Source organism: Heloderma suspectum, chromosome 9 (genome assembly GCF_057233095.1).
Source record: "Heloderma suspectum isolate Gila_16-S chromosome 9, 16-S_ref, whole genome shotgun sequence".
NCBI lineage: Eukaryota > Metazoa > Chordata > Lepidosauria > Squamata > Helodermatidae > Heloderma > Heloderma suspectum.
In genome coordinates this window covers 25,277,638-25,304,990 of record NC_139466.1, presented here as the reverse complement: position 1 = coordinate 25,304,990, position 27,353 = coordinate 25,277,638, and the positions used below count along the sequence as shown (strand labels likewise).

Sequence of the window (27,353 nt, the reverse complement as noted above, 5' to 3'; positions counted from 1 at the left end):
TTGTTCTTCCAGTCAGTCCCTTTATATGAACAGAACTGGGTGGGAATAAAAGGAGGAGAAGGAGATAAAACTCTGGCTATTTCCTTTTCAAAAGCCCAGCAGGGAAAAACCCAACAGCAATCATGGGTTGGGCAGAGCTTGGGATGCTACATTCCCCCCCCCCCCCATTCATACAGTTAGTGAAGCAAGTGAAAGAAAGTTTCCTCCCAGGAGTCACAGAGAGAAGGACACCGGAAAGGAGTTTCAGCAAAGCAAGCTGCCTCTTGCACTCAGACAAGCGGGGGACAAGAGCACCTAAATCAAGACACTGCTGCCTGTAGAACATCAGGATGGGGAACTGGGCAGTCAACCACTGGTTATCAGCCCTGGTGATTGTAAGTGACTCTTTACTTTGTGTCCAGTTCTAAACAGGTAGATTTGAGAGGCACAGGAAAAAAATGAGCATCACAGCTCAATTCTCAGTAGAGTGCAGCCTCTATATGCAGTCTTAGGTTCAGTCCCTGCCATCTCTAGTTAAAAGGATAGCACGAGGAGTTTGGAAAGAGATTCTGAAGGGCAGCTGACTGGGTTCACAAAACACAACAGCGCATAGTCAAGGTTGAGTGTGGGTTGTCACTGAAACATGGGTTGTTGTTGAAACATGGGCTGTTGTGTTGTTTGCACCCAGCTGTTGTAACAAACCATGGGTTTCATAGAATCATAGAATAGGAGGGTTGGAAGGGGCCTACAAGGCCATCGAGTCCAACCCCCTGCTCAATGCAGGAATCCAAGTCAGAGCATCCCTGACAGATGGCTGTCCAGCCTCATCTTGAATGCCTCCAGTGTGGGAGAGCCCACTACCTCCCCAGGTAATTGGTTCCATTGTCATATTGCTCTTACAGTCAGGAAGTTTTTCCTGATGTTCAGCCGGAATCTGGCTTCCTGTCACTCGAGCCCATTATTCCGTGTCCTGCACTCTGGGATGATCAAGAACAGATCCTGGCCTTCTTCTCTGTGACAACCTTTCAAGTACTTGAAGAGCGCTATCATATCTCCCCTCAGTCTTCTCTTCTCAAGGCTAAACAGGCCCAGTTCTTTCAGTCTCTCTTCATAGGGCTTTGTTTCCAGTCCCCTGATCATCTTTGTTGCCCTCCTCTGAACCCTCCCCAGTTTGTCTGCATCCTTCTTAAAGTGTGGTGCCCAGAACTGGACACAGTACTCCAGATGAGGCCTAACCAGTGCTGAGTAGAGGGGAACTAGTACTTCCCGGGATTTGGAAGCAATGCTTCTATTAATGCAGCCCAAAATAGCATTTGCCTTTTTTGCAGCCACATCACATTGTTGGCTCATCTTCAGCTTGTGATCGACAACAATTCCAAGATCCTTCTCGCTTGTGGTGTGGTTGAGCCACATATCCCCCATCTTGTAACTGTGCATTTGGTTTCTTTTTCCTAGGTGCAGAACTTGGCATTTATCCCTTTTAAATGTCATTCTGTTGTTTTCTGCCCAGCGCTCCAGTCTATCCAGATCACTTTGAATTTTGTTTCTGTCTTCCAAAGTATTAGCTATCCCGCCCAATTTTGTGTCATCTGCATATTTGATGAGCATTCCCTGCACCTCCTCCTCCAAGTCATTAATACAAATGTGGAAGAGCGCTGGGCCCAGGACTGAGCCCTGCCATACCCCACTTGTTACCTCTCCCCAGCTTGAGAAGGTCCCATTGATAAGCACTCCTTGAGTCCGATTCTGTAGCCAACTGTGGATCCACCGGATCGTTGTTTCATCTAGCCCACTTTGAGCTAGTTTGCTCATCAGGATATCATGGGGCACTTTGCTGAAAGCTTTGCTGAAGTCGAGGTATATGATGTCTACAGCATTCCCACAGTCTACAAGGGAGGTTACTTGATCAAAAAATGAGATCAGATTTGTCTGGCAGGACTTGTTTTTGACAAATCCATGTTGGCTTCGAGTAATCACGGCATTGTTGTCAAGGTGCTTCCAGATGGATTCCTTTATCATCTGCTCCAGAATTTTCCCAGGGATTGATGTCAGACTGACTGGTTTGTAGTTCCCAAGTTCCTCCTTTTTACCCTTTTTGAAGATAGGGACAACGTTAGCCCTCCTCCAGTCATCTGGCACTTCACCCGTCCTCCATGATTTCTCAAAGAGAATAGACAGCGGTTCTGAGAGTTCTTCTGCCAGTTCCTTTATTACTCTAGGATGCAGTTCATCTGGCCCTGGAGATTTGAACTCATTCAAAGTAATTAGGTGTTCCTTGACCATATGCCTATCGGGTTTTTAACCATGAACAACCTGAAGAGAACCCATGGTTTTTTGTTGGGTTGTGAACTGTGGGTTGTTCATGATGAACAAACCATAGTTTGTTAATCATGGCTGGGTTCACACAACACAACAACCCACAGTTCAATGACAACCCACACTCAACTTTGAGTGTAGGTTGTGTGAGATGTTTTTAAAAATAGCAATAACATAGTCATCATGCAGGCATTTTGAGTGGCTACCATGTGTCCATTGATCAAATGGATTAGCCTTGACTCTGAGCTGTCTGAATACAAGGGATAATGCCACTGCCATTTGTCAGCAATGGTGCTAAATAAATGTTGGTTATTTTAAAATGTGTTTTTTTCTGTATTAGGGCTGTGAAATTATTAAAGAATGTAAGGCTGCAATCCTGTGTATCAAGAATGGGGAATGTGAGACTCTCCAGATGTTGTTGGACTACAACTTCCATCATCCCTGACCATTGGCTATGATGGTTAGGGCTGATGAGAGTTGTATTCTAACAACATCTGGGGGGCTACACCTTGCCCAACCCTGCTATACAGACTTACCTGGGAGTAAGAACCATTGAACTCAATGAGACTTACCTCTGAGGAGACATGCAGTAGAATGCAGATTGTGCTGTTAGGCAATGAAATACCTGCCTTTTAGTTCTACAATCATGTACACATTTACCTGGGAGTAAGCCCCACTGAACATACTGGGACTTACTTCGGAGTAAACATGTACAATATTGCACTTTTAAACAATTATTTAATACAGTATTTCTTAATTTTTATTTTGTTATGTAGTACATTTCTAATCCACCCAATAACTAATGTTCGCTGGGCGGATTACAATCAGTTAAAAAAGATTAAAATGCCATTTTAAAACACAGTTAAAAATATAAAATACAATTCAAATATTCAAAAGTATAAAATACAATATAATAGTAAATAAACGTGTATTTAAATAAATGCGTATTTCACCCAAACATCAATATAGGTGACCTTTCGAGACCATGAAGCGGGGGGGAAAATAACTTACAATTTCATGAACAGAAGCTACAATTAATTATTTTATTCCCACATCAGCACTAAAACAAGCTCAAGAAAGAAGCACATTAACTTGTATCCCAACAGATTCAAAGGGGCCTCTTACCAACAGAATAAAGCTGCGGCTCTAGAGTTTAAATAATAGATATTAGTTGTTGGACATATTTTGTTTTTGTTTTTAAGCTGTTGTATAACGCACCATTTTCTTTTTGTTATGACTTATGGTAAATGCAAAAATGAATTATTAAAACATTTTTAAGATGCTGTTACCCATCCTGAATCTTGATGGATATGACTATGTAGAAATGGATCTGAAGAGGCTCTCTACAAATCCACATAGCACAACATTCTTTTGCTACATTTGTTCAGCTGAATCCCATGTTGGTTTCCATGTGCAGAGGGATCTGTTTTGTGCAACCAACAGGATCCCATAAGGCAGTGATTTTCTCCTTTCTGGGATGGATGACGTTGCCTTAAAAAACAACTGACTATATATTTCTTTCACCACCTAGGGAGAGGTGTAGCTACCACCGGAGAATATCATTTCATGCATCTGCTGAAGAGGATCAAACTACGAAAGCTTTTGCCATAATAAATGTTTTACATCTTTAAGGTGCCACAAGACTCTGGATTGTTGTTTTTTGCTGCAGCAGAGTGACATAACTAAACCCCCTGGAAATCTGTAGCACAATTTGTTGGCTACTGCTGATCTTACCCTGCAAAGTATAGCCACAGGGGTGTGTCTTGGGTTATTGTCCTAGTTCAGGGGTGGACAGAGTTCAGGTTTACGGGTTCTACTTTCCTTTTTCTAGACTGGAGCCAGGAGCAAAATAGCGGCTTGGGCAGGCCAACGTACACTAAGCACTAAGGAACAGGCTGTCTCTGAGCACATGCACAATCCAGGAAATTGTTTTCAGTTCCAGAGGTTTGGCTATTGGGCAGTATAGAAATGAAAGGAAGGAAGGAAGGAAGGAAGGAGAGAATAAATAAAATAAGAACAAGCCCATAAGTCCTTTCACAGAAAAATCTACTTCTGGTTTCTCTCTCCTCCTACCTCCACACATTCTTTTTCAGCAACCTAATTTAAGTGGGGGAATGCTTTTTAGGGTGCAATCCTATATTTACATAGAAAAAAAATCCTACAGTTGTCAGCAGTTGTAGGGCTTTTTTTGGTCTGAACATGCATAGGGTTGTACCCTGAGTTGTTATTGTTAGACAACTGGGAGTCAGAAACCCTTGCTGATCTACTCCAAATTACTCCTGATTTCATTTATACCCATTGTTCATGGTGGGCAATGATAAATAAAATCCCAGAGGCCTGGATAATGTGGTCTACATGAACTCACTCTGTGTCTTAATAGAGCTTATTCCAGAACCTTCTACACTGCGCACAGGCTCTCCAGAAAGCAGTATTGATGTGAAAATTGTCTCCTGAAGACAGAAAGCTTGAAAACAATTCCCCTAGCAGGTTGTGTGCATGCAGCTGCTGTTCTTTCTGCACAGTGTCCCATCTGTGTGGAAGAAGATTGCCGGACAGATCTTTTCTTTTCTTACAGTGCACATTTTTTTGCCCACTTCCTCATACTTTGCTTTGTGGGGATGTTTGGGAGTCATTTGCAAAACTGACTCTGAAGAACGTATTTGCTCTTCTGCTGAGGTCACAGCTACTATGTACATTAAGTCACATTTGCTGGCTGTGGGAATGCAGCCAATGGCCTGAAGAACGGTTCCAAAGCTTGCCAAGGGCAGCGACTGTTTGAGGCCATTGATTTTTAATGGCATTTGGATCAGTTCCTCAGTAATTTCAACTGGAAAGGGGAACACTTCCCCCAAGAGAAGCAGAAGACACCTTCCTGTCAAATAACCCATTAGGCCACACGTTTCCTAACCCTGACTTTAATTATAGTGGCTATCACTGGTTGGTTTACTCTGCAGGATTACACGTCTGACCTTTCTTTGGAGACCACCACCACTTTCAGAGGACCGTTTGGTGGCAATCTGAGTGAGGGCCTTTTCAGTGGCTGCTCCCATGCTGTGGAACTCCCACCTAAGGGAGACTAGGTTTGCTCCCTCTCTGCTGTCCTTCCACCAGCAGGCCAAGACCACTTTATTTAAGATGGCCTTGAGCCTGTAAGTGGGTCTGGTGGGTTGGGTGCTGTTTTTAATAATACATTTTTTTTCTGGTAATTGTTATGTTTTTATTGTATTTTAATGTATTGGTTTATTGTTTTAATCAATATTAATTGTCTCAGTAAGCCACCTTGAGTGCCATTTTTTGGTAGAAAGGTGGGGGTACAAATAAAATAAATACATAGATAAATAGATAATAGCAATACCCACTAAAACAACAACAATAACAACAACAGCAAGAGAGTCTCCCAAAGGCAAAAATAGGGACAGAGGTTAACTAGAGACAGATAACAAAAACTGGGACTGTGCCTCGTAAATAGGAATGGTTTGAGCATATGTATCTTTAATTCATCTCTCCTGCACCCTCAAATGAACTTGCCCTTCCTCCTATTCTCTCTTTTATGCCTCAAATGGCCTCCCTAGCCACCATGATGATGCCCCCTCTTTTTTTCCTTTCGAATCCCTCTTCAAAATCTCGTATTTTTTGTGAAACTAAGCCTGAGTGTGATGCACTGAATTCAACATACACTTCCTCTGTTTGCCCTTGGCTTCATTTTCTCTCCTTGCCTTTCCAATGTAAAATTTTAGACTGTAAGCTCATTGGGGCAGGGACCTGTTTTCTTGTTGTTACCCTGTAAGGTGTCATGCATACTGATGAAATTATGTTAATAATAATAATAATAATAATAATAGCAGCAGCTATTTTAAAAATGATCTCCTTTCTTTATAAACTACATGAAGCCTGTACTGTTCACGTTACTGCTTCTCGCACTTGTTTGTTAACTGATGACATAAAACTGAACCCCGATGCATATTTTCTCCCTCTGTCTGCTAGGCTGCTTGGCTGGCGATAAATCTTTTCCTCTTTGTGACGTTTTTCCTGACATTTGAGAAGGGTGAAAAGTACTACTACACCAGACAGATCCTTGGGGTGAGCATCATCTGTGCATCTCTGAAATCCTCTGATCTCTCCCTGCTATGGAGAGTAAAAAACCTTTGCAAAAAGATACTAAGATATATACTGCCTGTTTGAAAACCCAGTTCCAAACTGTGCCTATTTAGATGCCTGACATACAACATACAAATGCACCCCTCCAAGAGGTAATAAAATGATCAATAGTACAAGGTTTTGTAAGGATTACTGAGATAATGGCGACATTCACATGTCACCCTGACCATAGGTCAATGTGCAGAAGCAGGACAACATGCAGTGAACCCTTCTGTGTGGCTGTGGGGAGAATAGAAGCTTCCGGTTTTGCATAACTGTGATTTGTATTGCCGTCCAGACTGACAAACTGTGCTTAGTTTCACATGAGCCAGTGTCAGACTGTAAGTACTGAAGCTGCCTTGTTTATACTAATGATAATAAAGATTAGTCATGCTTCTGGGTCCGGATTAGGGGTGGGCAAATGAGCGATGTTAAAGATCACCAGCCTTCGCCGAACATCGTCTTGCCGCTCTTCTCAAACCCAGCACTAATTCACGTTTGTGATCGCTGCTCGCTCTCTGCAAACGGGAAATGTGTGCAAATTGAACAGCGACTGAAAGGGAGATTTGTGCAAGTTTCCCCAAATTTGCGCAGCTTTCCAAATTTGAGCAACTTTCCTCCATGGACAAAAGCAGGGTTGATTCAGTCCACAGAGGAAATTTGCACAAATCAAGCTGGGAACTGGGAACGAGACAAACGCAAGCATGTGTTCAACAGTTCACGAATATTTTCGGTGGACATGTGCTCACACTTGTGCTTGAGTTTAGAGCTTCGAACGGGGCACACTCACGTATTTTGTGAGCAAAACTAAAATTCTCATACTTCCTCAGTCCAGATGATACAGGAAGTTGTGGTCAAGCAAAAGTTCCCAAATTCCTCCTGGTCACTTGGGAGGAGAGGAAGGGCGGAGAGAGCATGCAATCCTGAGTGCATGTCAGACTAAACTATGGTTTAGCATGATGTATGAATGTGGCCAATGTATGAAAAGTGCTTTGAATATTTTAAATATGCTGTGTAAATTCCAAGCATTTATTATTATCAATACTACTACTAATAATAATGTATTTTCCATTATTTGTTCTGATCTAAACAGAGAAATGGCAGTGAAGGGAGCGGCTCGAGAAATTCCTTTTTTGTGTGTTGAATTAAATGAGGTTCCCAGAATTGTATTTTCCTTTAAAGGTTTTCAGTAAAACTCACTAGCACAATTTTTACTTTGTGCATATGTACATACATCAGCTCCATTTAGTTCAGGGGTAGGCAATGTGGCAGTCATGGGCAGCAATGCGCCCCATGATGTCTTTCTTGATGCCTGGTAAGGTGCACTAACCCACCGACTTCTTAAAAACAACACATTCTTACATTACTTATCAGCAGCTGGGATTACTTCAAAGTGAAGTGAGAGACTCCAGCCGCTGCCATCTTCATTTCCCATTAAAGCCTCTGGGCTACCTGGTTCGGGGGGGGGGGGGAGGTGTGCCAAAAAAGTCGCAGGCAGTTCATCTGGTTTGCAGGCCTTTTAAAGACAAAATTGTAAACTGTTTTTTAACTATTGGTTTGTAAAAAAATTTTAGGTGGGCAGAGAAAATTTAGGGCGGGCTGCCCTCGCCTCACCCCCTTGGCTACACCCGGCTACAGGCCTGCAAACCCCCTCACCAAATTACAATTCCCAGTTTTCTTTAGTGAACACCATGAGGCATAACACCGATAAAAGCCTGTAGCATAAATATACTGCATTCTCTCTCTATTTGCAGTCTGCGTTGGCTTGGGCGCGCGCTTCTGCCAAATGCCTCAATTTCAACAGCATGCTGATCCTGCTCCCTGTGTGCCGGAACCTTCTTTCCTTCCTGAGAGGCACCTGCTCGGTGAGCGAGAAACTGGGCCCAACTGCGCCTATGGCGGCCACTTAAGAATTGCCAAAAAAAGAGGACAAAAGATGGCCGCAATTTGCATAACATCAACATATGCCAATTTATACGTACAAAGGCAAATCCAGAAATAATTGTTATAATTTAAATAGAAATGCCGTTCATCTCGCCGTAGTGGGGAAGACTGTGACCTGTTGACCTGCTGTTCAGTTGCAATGAATGGGCAACAGTTCTTACAGTTCATTATCTTTAAACTGGAATTGGAAGGGAAGTGTCCTTCAAATAGAGGATACCTTCAAATAGAGGATGGTCCTGTGGCAGCCCTTCAAGTAGAGGACACCTTCAAACAGAGGACTGTTGGGAATTAGACAATTCAGTGGCTCAGCAACACTACAAGCGAGTAGGGATGGCGGAGAATTCTGCCGCAGAATCCGTGGCTGAACGGCCTCCTGCCCCACCGCCCCACTGCAGAATCCCCCCAGGACGGCACTTACCTGGGGCGGATTCAGCGTCGGCGGTGGCAGTGGCGGTGGCTGGTCTCCTGGCCGGCCGCAGCAGGGCTGCTGCCACCGCCATTGCCATCCTTGGACTGTGATAGGCTATGTAAGAATTTACGTAGCCTATCTTGTCTAACCTCAAAAAAAACCCCAAAACGCATCGTACACAAATGGCGGCGGCTACGGCGGCTGCCATTTGCGTTCCCTATTTTTCGCTGATTTATCTTACATAAATATTTACATAAGATAAATCGGCGAAAAATAGGGAATGCAAATGGTGGACGCCGTAGCCGCCGCTATTTGTGTATGCTGCATTTTTTTTTTTTTTTGAGGTTAGCTATGATAGGCTACGTAAATTCTTACATAGCCTATCACGGTTGTCTGGCTGGACTCAAATGGCGGCCGCTATGTCGGCCGCCATTTGCGTCTGCACCAGGCCGTCCGCGGCCAGAAATCCGGCTGCGGGTGGCCCCGGCCGCGGAGTGGAGCCAGCCATCGAGGATTCCGGGGGGGGAGGACCGGATCACCTCCCCCCCCATCAAGGATTCCGCGAGGAGGGACAGAGCAAAGGTAAGTGAGTTTCCTACATCCCTACAAGCAAGAAGGATCTTGGAATTGTTGTCGATCACAAGCTGAAGATGAGCCAACAATGTGATGTGGCTGCAAAAAAGGCAAATGCTATTTGGGGCTGCATTAATGGAAGCATAGCTTCCAAATCCCGGGAAGTGCTAGTTCCCCTCTACTCAGCACTCGTTAGGCCTCATCTGGAGTACTGTGTCCAGTTCTGGGCACCACACTTTAAGAAGGATGCAGACAAACTGGAGAGGGTTCAGAGGAGGGCAACAAAGATGATCAGGGGACTGGAAACAAAGCCCTATGAAGAGAGACTGAAAGAACTGGGCATGTTTAGCCTTGAGAAGAGAAGACTGAGGGGAGATAGGATAGTGCTCTTCAAGTACTCGAAAGGTTGTCACAGAGAGGAAGGCCAGGATCTCTTCTCGATCATCCCAGAGGGCAGGACACGGAATAATGGGCTCAAGTGACAGGAAGCCAGATTCCGGTTGAACTTCCTGACTGTTAGAGCAATACGACAATGGAACCAATTACCTAGGGAGGTAGTGGGCTCTCCCACACTGGAGGCATTCAAGACGAGGCTGGACAGCCATCTGTCAGGGATGCTCTGACTTGGATTCCTGCATTGAGCAGGGGGTTGGACTCGATGGCCTTGTAGGCCCCTTCCAACCCTACTATTCTATGATCCTATGACTGTCCTCTGTAAATTAGGACACCTGGCCACCCTAGCAGGTGAGGGTATTTACAGAGGACATTTGGCCCCTTCTGGCCAACTAGGTTTCCCTTGTCCAGCATTTGTCCTATTAGGAAATTATGGTGTTTTATTCGTAACATATCATTCTGGCCTCACTGAATTTGACAACCTGGGCTGTTGCTGCCCTTTTCTTGTTTCTCTTCAGTGCTGCAGGCGCACCGTAAGGAAGCAACTGGACCACAACCTGACCTTCCACAAGCTGGTGGCTTACATGATTGTCCTGCACACAGGTAAACTCTTCTAGAAAAATCTACGGGCCCCAACGTGAATTCTTCTGAGTACAACCCACAAATGCCCAATGATGCACAATTGTCGTTGGGCTGAAAAGGATGTCGCCGTTAGAACTGACATGAATTTTGGGGAGGGGGACTCAATCCAATTTGATTGCTAAACTCTGAATTAATTCAAATTAATTCCCAATTAAGGATGCTGTTGGGTTTAGGGTTTATGTTAGTGATAAACTGGGCAATTTAATAATTAACATTATTCTCAACATTATTCTCAACATTATATTAACATGGCGGCTTGCCTGATTAAAGGCAGCTGCTGGCATGATCACATCACTCTGGTGCTGAAGGAGTTGCACTGACTACCAGTTGTTTTCCGGGCCAAATTCAAGGTGTTGGTTTTGACCTTTAAAACCCTATACGGTTCCGGCCCAGCCTATCTCAAGGAGTGCCTCCAGCAACACCAGACAGGCTGCTCAACAAATCAGCCTCGGATGGCCTTCTCTCTGTCCCATCAGCCAGGACAGCCAGGCTGGTGAAGATGAGGGAGAGGGCCTTCTCTGTGCTGGCCCCCACTCTGTGGAACTCCCTCCCTAGGGAACTCCACCATACTCCCTCTTTAATGAGCTTCCGCCATGCATTGAAAACTTGGTTGTTCAGGCAGGCATTTGGGGTGAGTTAGGGTATTTTTAGAAATACGATGTTTTAATGTGTACTTTTACTGTTTTAAACTATTTGTACTGTTGTACATCGCCCCGAGTGGCCGGGTGACTAGCCAGGTGGGCGATTAAGAAATTTCATAAGTAAATAAATGAATGAATAAAATACTAACAAGGTATGACACATTTTTTTTTTAAAGTAGGGTCCTTAAAGAACAAATTCAAAATCTCCATTAAAAATCAATTTTGAATGTCTAAATATTCATCACATTTCAAAAATGTGCAAAACATCATTAGCTCCAGTCACCATTACCTTTTTCTTCATTAGAGCTAACTGGGTTTGCAAATAATCCCCCTTTATTCTGTTTCTTTTCTCTCACTCATGTGTTAATTCAAAGTCTTGTTTATTATTATCAAGCTTTGTGATCTGCCTTTCTATACAATACTGAAGGTGGCTTTGACACATGGGAGCAGGGCCCTCATTTTCTCCCCTCCTCTGAAAGACCCCAAGGGCAGACATAGACAAGGCTGGCATCAAGAGTAGGCAGGGTTGGGCACCTGATAAGGGCCCACATCTCAGAAGGAGCCCACTGACAAAAGCCTCCTGGAACTGCTTCTCCTCTTCATCATTGCAACCTGCTTGTGTACCTGCCTCTTGCTCAGACAACTGTGGTGGGGAGAAGGAGGACCAGTAGATGCCACTGCCTACTTGCACTCTGGCTCTCTGCCTGCCAAGAAAGCAAGTGGCAGCAATGATGAAAAAGAGGATGACGTGCAAGAGCAGCTGCTGATAATGGTGGTGAGAAGGTAGATTCAGTGAGGGAGGGGGCCCATTGGGGGTGTCTGGCTCAAGGGCCCTCAAAAACCTGGAGCTGGTGCTGGACAAAGACATAGGAAACTGCCTTATACTGAGTCAGGCCATGGTTCCATCTAGGCCAGTATTGTTGACCCTGACTGGCAGCATTGGCTGTCCAGGGTTTCAGGCAAGACTCTTTCATGGCCATACTTGGGAGACACTGTGGATCGAACCTGGGACCCTCAGCATGCAAAGCAGGTGCTCTGCCACTGAGCCGTGGACCTTCCCAGCCAGCCCATAGGCTATTAGACCTATTTCAGTCCCTTTGCTGTAGACAGGATAGCTGAGTCAGGAACTGGCTCAGATTTCTGCCGCGCTCTTCCAGCCATTCACGTCATTGCTCACCTGTGCAACGTTGAATGGTACATCGATGCTGTGCAAGCGAGGGACAGAAGCCTGGCTTCCATCCTCTCTCACCTGAACTGGGATACCAACCTGTGGCTGAACCCCATCCATTCCAGCACCACGGTGAGTGCCCTCACAGACTCGGCTCGGTAAGTGGTGCACAACTTCTAAAAGAGGGGTGTTGAACCTCAGGTCTGGGGTCCTTATCAGGCCGGGGGTTTCCACAGATGGTCCCCCCTTCCCTCCCCCTACCACCAATTGTTTGGTGCTTTCTCGGCTTTTGAGCAGTTCCTCAACCCCCACCCCTTCTAAAAGGCTGAAATGCTTAGGTAGGCTTAGTTACTGGCAGTGAGTGTTTTAGGCTAAGATTGTGTCTAACTGAAATTAAAATGTGCTGGTATTTTGGCCCAGCCCGATTTGCCTTCTCCCCGCCTCCTGGCCTTCAGCCCCGGCCACCACTGGAATGCTTCTCTGAAACTGATTGTGGCCCTCCGACTTAAAGAGAGGGCCTTGCAAAATTCTGCAAGAAATTTGCTGGTATTTAGGCCTGGCTGAAAGCCCCTTAGCCCTATTAGATTGTTAGACTGTAAGCAGGAACTTGTCAATGTTGCTACTGAAAGCGTCACCAGTGAATTTTAGGAGGAGACATTGGGGGTGTTCGGACAATCGCAGGGGGAAAGGAAGCCATCGTGGCTTCTCCACCTGCCCCCAAGCGTGCCCTGCGCACGCCCCTCATTTACATAATTGCCTGCCCTGCGGTACAGGTTGGCATGTCATCTGAATCTGGCACACAGTGTGGTGGGGAACCCCTACTGCAAGTCGTGGGTAATTATGCAGGCACACATGTGGCACAGGGAGGAACCACGATGGCTTCTTTTTCCCCGTGATCATCTGAACCTGGACATTATCTCAGGAATTTCTTCAGGCGTTTTCATAACCCCTTGAAGAAGGTTTTACAATAAAAATAGGCCGAAGCACATTGGGCTTTTCCACAAATAATATCTTTGTTCCAGCATCTTGAGACTTTTCCTTTCCATTCATGGGTCCATTTTGGATGCTCTCCTGCTTTTGCACCTTTTGTTTTTTCGTTTCATCACAACTGCCTTGGATATTTCCTTAACAACAGATAGGATCAGCTCCATCCAGCATGGCCAATGGTCAGGATTGCTGAGAGTTGTAGTCTGAAACATCTGGAGGGCACCAGGTTGGGGAAGGCTGGCATATGTGATAGCTGAATGGAACTTCGATATAATGAGCAGAGGTAGTGTGAACCTCTGACTACCAAATGCTGGGAACAGACATCAGTGGAGAGCTGTTGCCCTCGTGCCCTGCTGGTTGGCTTTCTGGAGGTATCTGAATGGCCATGACTGGAAAGCCGATGCTGGAATAGATGGGTCCTTAGTTTGTTCCACTAGGGTTGTTCTTGCATTGTTAAGAAGACACATTTTGGGGCTATGCTGCAGTATGTCTGACACAAATTAAACTTTGCCTGTAGAGTCCCAACCCCCAGGACTTTATCTAGCGTGGCTTTACAGAACATATCTGGCTCTCTCCTGCAGACACCTTTGGATGTGGCGTTCTCCACCATTCCAGGTCTAACGGGGGTGATCATCACCTTGGCACTCATCCTCATGGTCACGTCTTCCGTGGAGTTCATCCGCAGGAGCTATTTTGAGGTCTTCTGGTACACCCATCATCTCTTTGTCATCTACTTCATAGGCCTCGTCATCCATGGCATCGCGTAAGGCACCGCTTCTAAACTGAATTGTGGGATGGGCCAGCCCAGAGGCCCTCACTTGAGCATATACACCTGCTCTTGAGGGCTGCAGGGACCTGAGATGGCTATGTTTCTCTTTATGAAACTGTGCATGGGCGTGCATGGGCGCTATGATTCAAAAACAAACCAATGACGGTGGCTTCGCTGTGAGTGGGACCAGCAGACACCACCAATATAAAGAAAGGTCCCGGGGCAATAGTGATGGAGGGTGAGGCAAAGGGTTAGAGGGCCAAAGAGAGACTGCTTGGTTTTGCCCACATTGCTTATCTTATACGAGCACCTCCCCTTCTCCACTGCCAAGTTTCCATCCCTTCAGTTTCTCTTGGGCAGGGCTGCATTTTGAGGGTGCCCAATCTTTTTCCAGAGGTCTTGTTCGTGGGCAGACAGAAGAAAGCATGAAGGAGAACAAGCCAGAACATTGTGCACGCTACCCTACAGAGTGGGGTCAAAACAGCACCCTTCACCACTGCAAAGTGCCTGAGTTTGGGAGTATTCCTGCTGAGGTAAGAATGTGAGCCCTCTGGGCAGTTGGCATAGGCTAAAATATGTGCCTGTCTGTGTATGCATGTATGTACAATGTGTAGTGTGTGTGTGTGTGTGTAATATATATATATTCCTCTTCCTTCAGTAAATTCTACAGAAAAGCAAGGCTAAGTTCTTGCAGGAAAAGAGACCAAATTATATGATCAGTCAATCCTAGAATATTTTCTCTTCTAGCATATTTCATATGGCATGCATAGGGATGTCACACCTAGATCTACAGGTGAGGGATGGAGACAATGGTGCAGCTTTGGAGCCAAAGTTCAGCCCCCACCCCCCAAATGATCATCCAGAGAGCAGCAGGTGATGGGGACAGCAGCAAAAGGGCAAAGGCCGTTCAGGGTTGACGCTGTTCACTGCAACATCCTTTCTCCTTATTTATAAACATTTTAGAGTTAGGGAGCAGCTGACCAGGCATATACCTGGTTACAAATGCTCAGTTTATTATTTTTACATTAAATATATATTATGCTTTTCTGCAACAAAATTGTGTTTATTCCCAAGTTAATGTATTTAGGATCAGGGTAGCAGAAGCAAACTCCATTTCAATCTTGTAGTCATGAAAGTGCTATGATCTAAACAAGTTTAGAATGCAAAACTGCACATGTTCAGAGCATTTCATTTTTGTCGGGGCTGGCAAACGGGTTTTTGTTTTGTTGTGTTTGCTGTAACGTACAAGGAATATAGAACCAGTTGTGAATCAAGGAATGGTGGGTGTGTGCTTCACAACTAAAGCAATATACACGGCCATCTAAAGGTACCCCCACCCATGATAAGATCATTATGTGCAGGATCTCAAATGACCTAGCTATACCACTGGATGGAAACTAGAAGCTGGAAGCTGAGGTTTGGAGAAATAGACTTGTGTACGCTGAGAACTGGTAACATTTGCGGCCTGTGCTATTTTCCATTCATGGCTAGACCACCTACACTGGATACTGCATCTCCATTCTTTCTTCTCAGGCTGTACATTTGTAAATCAGCAGATGGTCACAAGTGACACTGCAAAGCAGGGGTACAGAACTTCAACTCCCTGGGACCAATCCAGCCCTCCTGGGTTCCCCAGAAAGCCACACCCCCTTTCCCTGGCCACACCCCTTTCCTTCAACCAGCAATCATTTGGTGGTTTCCCAGCTTTCATTCATTTTTTTCCCCATTCTAAAAGACTGAGATGCCTCTTCTAGGGCTTTGGGGTCTCTCCTTTCATGGGAAGCCGACCCTTCATTGCCTGCTCTGAACATCCCACTGCTCAGGGGAAAGAGCCTGAAGATATACTTTTCAGATTAAAGGATAATGAACCAAGTTGGTTTCCTTTTAGAGCTGAAAATGGAAGCTCATACAAAATTAGAAATTTCATAAAATATAAAAATGCATTTTTTAAACTTTAAAAATGTCTGATTTGTATTCTGAAATGCATCTTTGAGGAATGCTTTTTAGAAATTAAAATTCAGTTTGTCTTGATTCTTTTAGAACAATAATATTAAGGATCAACCTGTCTAACAATTTTAGACCTAAATCAGACGGTTTGAATAATTGGGATTACTGGACAGGGGGAACAAACGACATCTTTGAACTTTTACATGCAATTTAAATTTTAAATGGCAATTAAAAATTGCTTAAGCCCTCCCCTCCACCCACCCAAATTGGTTTCAATTCTGATTTCCTTTTTGAGGAATATTTTGATGGAGAGGCATGGCACGCAGTATAAGGAAAGCACTGGGATTATGGAGGTGGAGGGTTTCACAAAATCAGGGACACTCCTTCTCCCCGGTGCGATGGTCCTTCTTAACACAAATGTTCTTTGGCTCTTTCTTTAAAGTCCTGGAAGTGGGTGTTGGCCCCTATAATTCTCTACATCTTTGAGCGAGCCTTAAGGATTTGGCGTTCCTGCCAGAAAGTGGTTGTCACAAAGGTAACTGCTCCTATCTCAGAGTCTTCTTACTGCTTTTGAGCTGGAGGGTACATTTATGGAGAGAGGATTTGGGGATTTGATTTTTGCGCCTCAGTTGTAGCCCAAGTCAGTCGGGAAGACTTCTTCTCGTCACCCTTCCCTCTTTTTCACGGGGCATCAGGGCCTGCCACAGTGAGGGTAGGAAATGCTGGATAGTCAAGTCCAATAATATTTCCTTTGGATTGGGTTTTGCTCACTCTCGAGATCTGAATGGCTTTTCTCTTTAGGCTGTCATGCACCCCTCAAAAGTTCTTGAACTCCAGCTGTATAAAATGGGCTTCAAGATGGAAGTGGGGCAGTATGTTTTCCTCAACTGCCCTTCCATCTCCTATCTGGAGTGGCATCCGTTCACTATCACATCTGCGCCAGAGGAAGAATGCTTCTCTGTCCACATCCGGGCAGCAGGTGATTGGACAGAGGCTCTAATCGATGCCTTTGAGCAGCAGAAACCAGTGACACCCAGGTAAGCGGAGGCAGTAGTGTTACGAAGGCAATTGGCAGGCTCGGTTCTCTGCCACAGGCAGGATAGTTCCTTGTTTGTCTTTCTTTTTCATGAGTGCCCAGACATTCACAGTAGCTATTTTTTCAAGGGGTGGTTCAAAATGAGACATTTATGGAGCCCCCCCCCCTCGCACGCACGCACACGCACACACACACACACACACGGAAATGGCTCTTAAAAATGATGCCTGCTGCAACATGAGTATGAATTATCTAAAAAGTTTACTTTTTCCTCAGAAGTCTGGTTTTATTCATGTGCACATAGATGCAGAGTTAATTTAACATCCATATGATTGACTACAATTTTTTAAAATTTAGTTGATAGCTCTAAAATATATGAAAAATTCCTGACTGATTCAGTTTGTGGAATTTAAACTTTCAGGGTACATTGTAGAGCTGTTGGATTTAGCTTTGTTTCACATAAATTCATGTGAAGGCACAAGGAGCCAAAAAGGCCATCAGCATACATGTAATCTGCCCAGATAACTTTTTCTTATTGTGCGAACTAAAAATAAAAAATGCATACATACATACTGCAAGCTCTTCTCATTTTTCTTGGAGAAATGGCAAGTAAGGGGAGACATGACAGAGGTGTACAAAATTATGCATGGCATGGACAGAGGTGTACAAAATTATTCATCATGTGGAGAAAAAGGATAGGAAAATATTTTTCTCCCCTCTCATAATATTAGAACCCAATGGGGTCATCCCATGAAGCTGATTGGTGCGGGATTCAGGACAGATAAAAGGAAAGACTTCTTCATCCAGCACATGGTTATGCTATGGAATTCTACCACAAGATGTAGTAATGGTCAGAAATTTGGATGGCTTTAAAAGGGGGTTAGACAAATTCATGGAGGAGAAGGCTAACAATGGCTACCAGTCCTGATGGCTCTCCACTACCGCCAGTATCAGAGGCAGTATGCCTACGTATACCAGTTGCTGGGGAACATGGGCAGGAGGGTGCTGTTGCACTCATGTCCTGCTTGTGGGTTTCCCACGGGCAGCTGGTTGGCCACTGTGTGAACAGAATGCTGGACTAGAGGGACCCTTGGTCTGATCCAGCAGGGCACTTTTGATGTTATCTTTCCAGGTTCAGTGTGGATGGTCCCTTTGGCACAGCCAGTGAGGATGTTTTCCAGTATGAGGTGGCCATGTTGGTGGGAGCCGGGATTGGAGTGACACCCTTTGCTTCCGTGCTGAAATCCATCTGGTACAAGTTACAGCATGGTAACCAGGCTCTCCAAACCAGAAAGGTAAGGTGGCATTGCCACACAGATCCGAGACCTCCTTTTTCTTATCCTATTTACAAAAGAATATGGTTTTGAGTTCCAGTGAGTGAAGATTCCCACTAACTCAGCATTTCTCAAACTGTGGGTTGGGACCCACTGGTGGGGCTCAGCCAACCTTCAGATGGATCTCAGTGCGGCAGACTGCCCAGTGCCTCTTTGCTTGGCCACCCTGTACCACAGCCATGCCATGCACACGGCATAGGTAGGTATGTGCACGGCATGGCTATGGTACAGGGTGGTCAAACAAGGAGGCACAGATAGGTGTGGTAGTGGGAGTTGGTGAGACAGCAAGGCTAATATTTTAAATAATAATAATTTTTAAAAACTGAGAATAAAGAGGAAGGGAATTATAAGGGAGGGAAGCTATTATATGAGGAAATAAATGTAAAAGCACGAGGGAAGGATGAAAAAAACTGGCATCAGGGTAGGGTCCAAGTTGAGTGTGAAAGAAGAAGGGGAGAAGAAATGAGAGAGGATGAGTAAGAATACTTTGAGAGGCATGTTGTGGGGAGGAGAAAAACAACATAAAATCAAATGTCTTCTCTACTTAGAGCCTCTGGATCTGCAAATTCTGCCAAAAATTGGGAGGCTGAGTAATGATACCCCCAGAGCTAATGTCTATATTTCATTCAAGGGAAGCTCAATCATGGAACTCCCTACTATAAAGGAATAGCTGTGACAAAGCATTTAGCCATTTCCAAAGAGGCATTAGATATCAATATAAAAAGATATCGGTAATTACCAGCTGATTATGCCAAGCCCCTCTTCCATCTGCCACCATTTTGTGACTGGCTCTGACCCTGCACTACCATTTTGTGACCTGTGGGCCTCAATCATTTCCTGCTCTCAGGTGGGCCCTAAAAGTAGAAAGTTTGAGAACCCTTGCACTAACTTATAGCATCCTGCAGTCTCAAACTAGAAATAGTTTATCTCCCTCCCCACCCCCACAAGAGTTGAAAGTGGTATGAGAAAAGCAGGGCCGGCCCTCCCATTAGGCAACGTGAGGTGGCTGCCTCAGGTGGCAGATGCTGCAGGGTGGCAAGGTGTTGGAGGACAAAGCTGTGTGTGCCAGATGGCTTAACCTACTCCCCCTTAACTAGCCTGCTGCCCTCAGGTTGCCATACGATTCAGTGTTGCTGTACAATTCAACTGCCAGTCCCGTCACCTTCTGGGGAAGGGCGTGTTGTCCTTTGCCTCTGGCAGTAAAATGTCTTGGGCCAGTCCTGAAGAGAAGTATTGTTGCCTGTGGTGTTGTCAGGTTTCCCGATCCCCCCAACACACACGCTCAGACAATCTGACACCGGACATCCAAATCAGTGAGATCCCTTTATTGCAGGAATTCCCATGGCAAAAACTTAATGGTTACACTCTTCAGAAATCATATAGCTGATATTCAGTAGCTATAGGCTATATGTAACTCCAGAACACGCCAAAGCTAAACACTAGTACTGTGACTGAGATCCTTATCAGGCAATCAAGGGATAAATTCTTGAAAGGCCTAAACAAAACCATACCCATAGACAGTCAAACTTTGAATCCTTTGTTGATAACTCCAGGCTTGAGGCCTATCAAGATCAAAGGAAGGGTAAACCCAGACACGCAGGGAGTTCTGTGCCACTGCTTTCGCATTGGTAATGCCACACTGCATGCGTCCATGCAGAGGAAAGTCCAAAGGTCGTAGATCGAACCCAGCCTGCCAGTACTTGGAGTTGACAACAAAGACACACAACAAACAAGACTTGAAGTCTATGAAAAGCCTCACAGTAATGTGAGTCATGGCAAGTCTTTAGCAATCCAAAGTTCCAGTTAAGGGAGAGTCCATGTACAGAGTGCCTCCAACAGCCCAGACGATGATGAATCTAAACAGAGAGGGCTTTGGGCAAGGAAGACGAGTTGTTCCTAGCAAAGGCTCTTTGCCTTTGCATCAGCTTAAAAGAGAACATGTGATTGTTAGATGCCCCCTCCGAATCACTTGACAGACAAGGGCCTTTAGCCTTTCAGCAAGGCCCCTGTCTAAACAGGGCATTACTGCTCAGCCCTCCAGCAGTGACGGGCCAACCTGGGCGACCCTTCCGCAACCCCCACCCCACCTCTGTCGGGTTCTCACAGACAGCTCCCAGCCTCCCTGCCTGCCAAGGCCAGGCCAGCAGGTGGACAGAGAGTTGGTGACTCCCCCTGGCTTTGCTCTGAGAACACTGACAGAGAGAAGCTCACACGGATCCTGACATTCCAGAGGCTGAATAGGCCCAAGCCCTTCCAGGCTACTTCCAGTCAAATCCGGGCTATAACCTACAAGGCCATGCTGAAGCTATAACCTATAAGGTGTGCATGTTCTCCCCACCATCATCTCTGGTCAAACAGTGTGCAGGTTTTTGGAATGCTTCAAAAGTCTGCAAAACCTGCTTCACCATAATGGAATAGCAGAACCCCCTCCCCCCCAATGTATACCAGAGGCAACAATAGCTCTACCACACCTTTTGAAGTCTCTTGAAGCGGTAGTCTTCATCCTTCTCAGACCCAGGGCATGGACCCCAGTTAAATTTTGTAATGCCGCCTGTTCTCTCTCTCTTTCTCTGTTTCTCAGATCATCCAGACATATAGGCGTAACAGCGATTCTTCTCCTTAGGGACCCCCGGGAATTGTAGTTCTGTGTGTGAGGTAGAGAGCTGTATAAAGTTCTTAGCACCTGCACCAATCTACAGTTTCCTGGTGCAGAGTGGGGCATGAAAGCTAGGCCCATCGTCTTTCTACTTGCCTTTCAACAAAGCCAATATTATGATGCCACCAGTGCAACCCGCCTTAGGCTGAAAACCATTTTCTCAAAGGCTGTAGCCTGTCTCTAATGTCAATGGTTTTTCTCTTTCTCTGCACTTATGGGTTGCTAGATCTATTTCTACTGGATCTGCCGGGAGACAGGATCCTTTGGTTGGTTCAAGGACCTTCTGGCCTCCCTGGAGGACGAGATAGAAGGGTCTGGCAGAGGAGGTTTCCTGAGCTACCATCTCTACCTCACTGGCTGGAGCAGCAGTATGGTGAGTTGCCGTAGGGAAAGCTGGCCCTTGCAAGCCAAGTCTCTGTAGGCAGGCAAGATGGCTGATCCATACATGCCCTTCCCACAAGGATACCCCGCCCCCTGAAATCTGCCTGATTCATCCATCAAGAAATAAAAAATAATGGTAGCTTTATTCTAGGAGTTGGGTCACCAACATGGTGTCTGTGGGCACCAGTGTCCTCGCAGACACCTTTCTTGGGACCCACCAGGCTCCCTGCCCTGCAAAGCAAAGTGCTGCCATCCAGTGCTATCTTTATTTGGGGTCACAAGAAAATACAACAGTTAATATTAGAGAAACAAAAACAGTTCTGAAACAGGCCACAATGTAAACAATCACACATCAAATATCAAACGTTTGGATGTGTCTAAAAGAGCAAAGAGTTGGCACCAAACCAACATTTCTGGGGAGGGAATTCCATAAACAGGGTTCCACCTCGGAAAAGGCCCTGTCCACAGTTGTGACGCCCCTCGCCTCCAAAGGCAAGAGCACCTAGATCAGAGCCCCAGAAAAAGACCATGAAAACTGGGCAGGTTCCTGTGGGATCAGGGTGATCTTTCAGATACCCAGGTCCTAAGCCATTTTGTTTGTGCAGCGCAAGTGCAGAGTTTTGGAATGTGCACAGCCAGGCTTATTTCCCCTGAATACCGGTGTACTCAGACCGACAAACTAGCTGATTACCATGAACACTGACAAAGGAGTCTAGCAAGCCCGAAAAGCTGAAGGATGAATTTGAGGAAATTGCTTGGAATACTTCTGGGGCTGCTGTGAGACGTGCCTGACTTTAGCTGCCTTTCTTTGCTGGGAATCTAGGTTGGTCATGCAGCACTCAACTTTGACAAGTCCACTGACATGGTGACGGGCCTAAGGCAGAAAACCTCCTTTGGGAGACCCATGTGGAGCAACGAATTCTCAGCAGTGGCCACTGCGCACCCCAGGTGAGGGTTTGCTGTTCTGTGCACACAAGGTATTGGACTGGAGGCCGGAGCAATAAATGTTGTTTTACCTGCTTTCTCTTTCTCCTGGGTGTAGGGTTAACAGCAACAATCCACATTCCACATCAAAGCCCCCCTAAATTCTGGGATCTACAATGAATTATACAGAGGACACTCATTTGCATATAATTCTTCTTTTCCACCCTGCAACCTTCTGCATACAAACCCTATGCTCTACCAGTGATCTATGGACCATCCCCAAGGAAGACTTTGGGGTTATAATGGTGGAGACCGTGTAGGATTTCCAGTGGTCAGTTCGCGGGGCTTCGGTGCCCTGGGCAGCTCCTTACTAGGGCTGTCACGTACTTAAGGAAATCTTAATCAATTAACTGTATGATTTTCTCTAATTAATCTATCCATTAAATGTGTATATGAGTAAAAGCAATAGTTCTAAAGCAAGGAGCTTTTCTGTGTGTGTTTATGCATTCATATGTCACAGCAGGCAACAGGTCAGAGGCATTCTGCTTTTGTGACAAGGATGATGGCTATGGTGCTTGCCATCTGCCAGTTTTGCAAGTGTTTGCATTAAAAAGAACTTTTAAAAAAATCTACTGCTAAATTGAGTTTTTGAGGCACAATCCTATGCATGTTCAGACTTCAGACAGAAAAAGTCCTACAACCCAGCATCCCTCAGCCAGCATGTAGGCCTCTTTTCTCTCCAATCATGCATAGGATTGCACCCGTAATCTCTTAAACTAAGCAGTCAATGAAATAATGCAATTCTACTCCTAAGCCCTCACCATTATTAACAGAATAAATGATGCAAAATAAACCAATGTATACAAATGTCCATAATATTGCATTATTTCTTCAACTCACAGCATTTAGCCTTTCTGGATGCAGAACAGCCATTTCAGTTCTTTTTAAAGCACAGCGTATACATTGCCCATGCATACAGCTCGATCCAACTTGTAGGGTTTGCTTTTGACATGCTCTGCACCTTCCTTGGGATTTGCAGGTCTGTAGTGGGCGTGTTCCTGTGTGGACCAGAGGGCCTGGCTAAGACTCTGCAGAAGCATTGCCGTCAGCACTCCAGCTTGGACCCCAGAAACGTCCAGTTCTACTTCAACAAAGAGAATTTCTAAAGCGCCTGACACTGCTGCACTCAGCATGTTTTACAGCAGGTAACTGGCTGAATAGTTCTGGCCAAAGACTACCACTGCTGTAGTTGTAGGTTAAGCCAGACTCCCTCCTTCTCATTGCATTGTGGTTCCCAGACCACCATCACCACACCCCGAAGATCTTTGCACTGAGCTTCTGTTGGTGAAAGGTGCAGGCCAACCACATTTTCATGCAAATGATGGGGGATTTTCTGATGTAAATAGCCCTTCAGTAACGCAGCAGTTTCTGCAATCATCTTGTCCCCAGGAGAGCAAGCTGTCTAATAACCAAGGCTGTTAACATACCTTCCCAAGGCTGTACTGAAAGAGTGGACTCCAAATATATTCCATAGACTGCGAATGGACTCTGAGCATCTTCCATGCATCTGAACCTTGCTTAATCTTCCCCAAACACCACCTCCGTTTTGAGAACCACGGTTAAAAACGTACTCTTCTGCGAAATAGTCAGGACTATATTTTGTACTCTCTTTTACTCAGGTAGGGAGTTAACAACACCCATATGCTGCCTTTTCTGCAAGGCTGAAAACCAGTCCAGGTTTGGCAGACACAAAAGCGGCATTTGATTTGCACACTGCATTAAAGCAATTAACTCACCAGGGAAATCTTCATCCAGTGAAAGGACTACTCCAGTGGGGGAAATTACAAGGGTAAACCTTTATAGAAAGTGCATAGCAGGAATCTGACAAGGAATTATTTCAACGTTAAGATGTACTTCAAGCACAAATTAATCTATTACAAGTGGCTGTGAGCAGTCTTGGAATTGCGTATACCAAGGAAGGTACATGTAATAACCACGCAATGGTTCGATACTATAGGGAGAATGACACAGAGTGCTGTTACATTAGCTTAAAGCAGGGGTGGGTTTGTGACCCTCCAAGCTCCTGCTGCAGTTGTGCCAGCCCCAGCCAATATGACCAGTGGTCAGGGGTGTTGGGAGTTGAAATCCAGCAGCACGTGGAACCACAGGTCCTCCACCCGAGTATCAGTCTTTAAGAGGGGAGCTGGGGCCCACAAATAGGTCACAACTGGAATTTGTGGGTGTTCTTTTGGTGACCAAATGCGAAGGAGGAAGAGCTCCTTTCCCTTTTAGTGTAGCCTCCCCCAACATGGTGCCCTGCAGATGTTTTGGGACTTCCACTTGCATCAGCCCCAGACAGCATGGCCAATGGTCAGGAATGCTGGGCACTGTAGTTAATGATTGGATTATTTAGTAATGATGCTAAATAATCCAACCCTGTTAGAAAGGCAATTAGCAGAGAAAAACAAAAATGGCAAAATCGAATGAGCGTTTATCAGTCCTACATGCACACCGCCTTAGCACAATAAAAGAGACCACACCATTCTGCAGTGGAGGAAAGAAAACAGTTTTACTCAGAAATCTTCTTGCATATACAATGCAGGTACAGCATAGACTTTCAAAAGAGTTTTTTCAGTCCATTTTGTGTTCCATTACATTGGCAGGAGCAAGAGAACAACCAATATGTCCTCCCAGCAACGGTGGACATCAGAGAGAGGGAGAGAGAAAGGGAAGGAAAGAAGCAAAGGAGGAGGAAGGAAGGAAGGAAGGAAAGAAGGAAATTACAGGAAACCACAGTGTAGGCTATATGAATATTGAGGCTAGCTGTGGTCAAAATTCCTATGAATTAACTAACTGCAACACTGCCCCCTTCCAGTAACATGCAGATGAGGTTGTAATATTCGCAAGTTACTTTGTTTTTATTCTGTTTAAAACTTTTAAAGGTTTTATATTATGATTTTGCAGGCTGTATTTTAGACTTTTAATTCTTGTGAATTGCTCAGGCGGGTTTGGCTTTTGGGTGGTGTCAAGAAATTCAGTTCCTTTTTGAGATTCAGCTGCCTGTAAAACTCCATGTCGTGGAGATGGGTCTGCACGCACTCCTTAACCCCCTGTGTATGTTATCTGGCTTCAAAGAGCAGGACTTTTGCCAAGTCAGACGGAATGATTTCAGCTGGGCTTCTGTGAGAATTTCCCACCCCTTCCCAAAAGCCTAAAGAAACTATTCAGCCAGCTAGCAATTAGCCAAGGAGGCTCACCTGATGTCTGTCAAAGGCTATCGAGTATAAATGCAAAGGGGCTACTACTGCCCTTTGTCTTGCATTTTGCTTTCTGGCTTGTGACTCTCAGTGTCACAGTTTGGGCCCTGTTCTATGTGGAGACCTGTACTTAGGTATGTATGGAGAGGTGTAGGTAATTTTTTTTATTTTTACCCTGTGGTATTGCTTCCAAATGTTACTCTGGGTCTTGTGTGCCATTTGATTCCCTGTTCCCCTTCCCCTATGTAAATAAACTTAACACCTACCTCAAACGTTGCGCGAGCTTCCTTCCAAGGAAACCTTGGTACTAAGTCCTTCTGTTTGAGCTTCAGGCCATGGCTTGAAATAGAGGGTGCCAGCTTGAACCCTTATTTCTACACCCTAGGTGTGTCCTGTAAGGGCTGAGAGTCCCCTGGCTCAGGTTGAGGTGGATATAAGGGGTGTTGGCAGCCTACTTTGGTAATTGTTTGTTCCCTGCCTAAACTGCTGGGGAGCTAAGGCAACCCGCTCCCTGTCCTTCAGAGGTGGTATAGAAATAAGAACATAAGAAAAGCCATGCTGGATCAGACCAAGGGTCCATTTAGTCCAGCATTCCGTTCACACAGTGGCCAACCAACTGTCTCTGGGAAGCCCACAAGCAGGACATGAGTGCACCAGCAACTATAATAAGAAATAGTTCAAAACAACTGGAGGGCCCCAGGTTGGGGAGGGCCCCAGGTTGGGGAAGGCTGTTTTAATGTGTGTAGGATTTCACCTGTTCCAACATTTCCCACCACTTTCCCAAATCCCCTCTTCTGTACATCTATTAAGAGATAAGAATGCTTGTCCCCCTTTGCATCTAATGACCATGGCTCTTGTGGATAAGAAATACATTAACAATTAAAAACAGGTCCTAAGTTGCAGGTTGGGGTTAAAAGTGGGTCTTGAAAGCTTCAAGGAGGCTGGCTCAGTGAATGGTCTGAGGACAGAGGATGCAGCTCTGATGCTGAAGTTAAGCAGCCTGGCTGTGCAACCTACCTCAAAGGGAGACTGTCTGGGAAGCACACCAGTCCCTCTGCCCTCTTTGAGTGAAGAGTGGGTTACAAGTGCAACAAATAACACAAATAAAAAGAATAAACATTGTTCTCATTTATACCAAGGATTTTTGAAAATTAATATTTAACCTGCCAGGTAAACACTTTTAACAGCTCACTTCTTCTGCCATGACATTTTCCATAAGCAGCGAAAAGGTTGCCTGCAATTTTGCATATAGCATTTATAGAGAACAGGGTGCAAGTATATTTATTTTTTAATGTACAGGTGAAGCATTCAAATTGGTGGAAGTTGCAGCACCACAACTCTGTGCCAAGGTAACCCTATGCACCAAGAAAAACAATTCTGCCACCTGTATTAATGCCGCAAACTAAGTGCACTGGCAAGCTACTATTTCAGAGAATGTATGCTGCTTCTCCTAGTTGTGGGAAGGAGCAGCATGGAACTATGAAGGGAAGCAATCCTACATTATGTTTAATAGCACGTACAGCTGGTTCTCTTGGTATTGCAAGGAAGACTGCGCTTTTCAGTGGTGCTTCTAACTACAGCACAGCATGTGGTGTTGTCATAGATATCTTCATATTATTTAGCTATTATTATTACAGTATTAAGGAAGCACCCATCCTTCTGGCTTTTCAGTGCTTACTAAATGTTGCAGAGTAAGTTTTGTCTGACCACAGCTGGGACAGAAGACAAATGGAAGCTTTAAACAGGAACTTTATTTATTAACGGGCATCTCCTTACAACTAAAAAAGAGGCAAAAGTGAAACAAAGACACAGCACCCCAACTCTCTATATGCATTAACCATTTAGAGCACAAACCTATGC

General features: G+C 45.1%; 1 protein-coding gene across 8 annotated transcripts in view; it reads left to right on the top strand.

Annotated features, from left to right (window-relative positions):
* The first annotated feature begins 208 nt into the window (after positions 1 to 208).
* NOX1 (NADPH oxidase 1) overlaps positions 209 to 27,353 on the top strand; it is a 39,817-nt gene continuing 12,672 nt past the window's right edge. For 2 of the 8 annotated variants that reach the window (XM_084813832.1, XM_084813833.1), the window contains exons 1-13: positions 209 to 374; positions 6,280 to 6,375; positions 8,187 to 8,297; positions 10,270 to 10,354; positions 12,192 to 12,334; positions 13,771 to 13,952; positions 14,353 to 14,491; positions 16,348 to 16,440; positions 16,707 to 16,942; positions 18,074 to 18,236; positions 21,158 to 21,304; positions 22,136 to 22,260; positions 23,276 to 23,441. In XM_084813832.1, the coding sequence (XP_084669958.1) occupies positions 330 to 374; positions 6,280 to 6,375; positions 8,187 to 8,297; positions 10,270 to 10,354; positions 12,192 to 12,334; positions 13,771 to 13,952; positions 14,353 to 14,491; positions 16,348 to 16,440; positions 16,707 to 16,942; positions 18,074 to 18,236; positions 21,158 to 21,304; positions 22,136 to 22,260; positions 23,276 to 23,402 (1,692 nt within the window). In that variant the 5' untranslated portion in view covers positions 209 to 329 and the 3' untranslated portion in view covers positions 23,403 to 23,441. Of the gene's footprint in view, positions 375 to 6,279; positions 6,376 to 6,625; positions 6,774 to 8,186; positions 8,298 to 10,269; positions 10,355 to 12,140; positions 12,335 to 13,770; positions 13,953 to 14,352; positions 14,492 to 16,347; positions 16,441 to 16,706; positions 16,943 to 18,073; positions 18,237 to 21,157; positions 21,305 to 22,135; positions 22,261 to 23,275; positions 25,764 to 27,353 lie in introns of those variants that run through there. The other 6 variants (XM_084813836.1, XM_084813830.1, XM_084813831.1 and 3 more) reach the window with 6 other exon arrangements.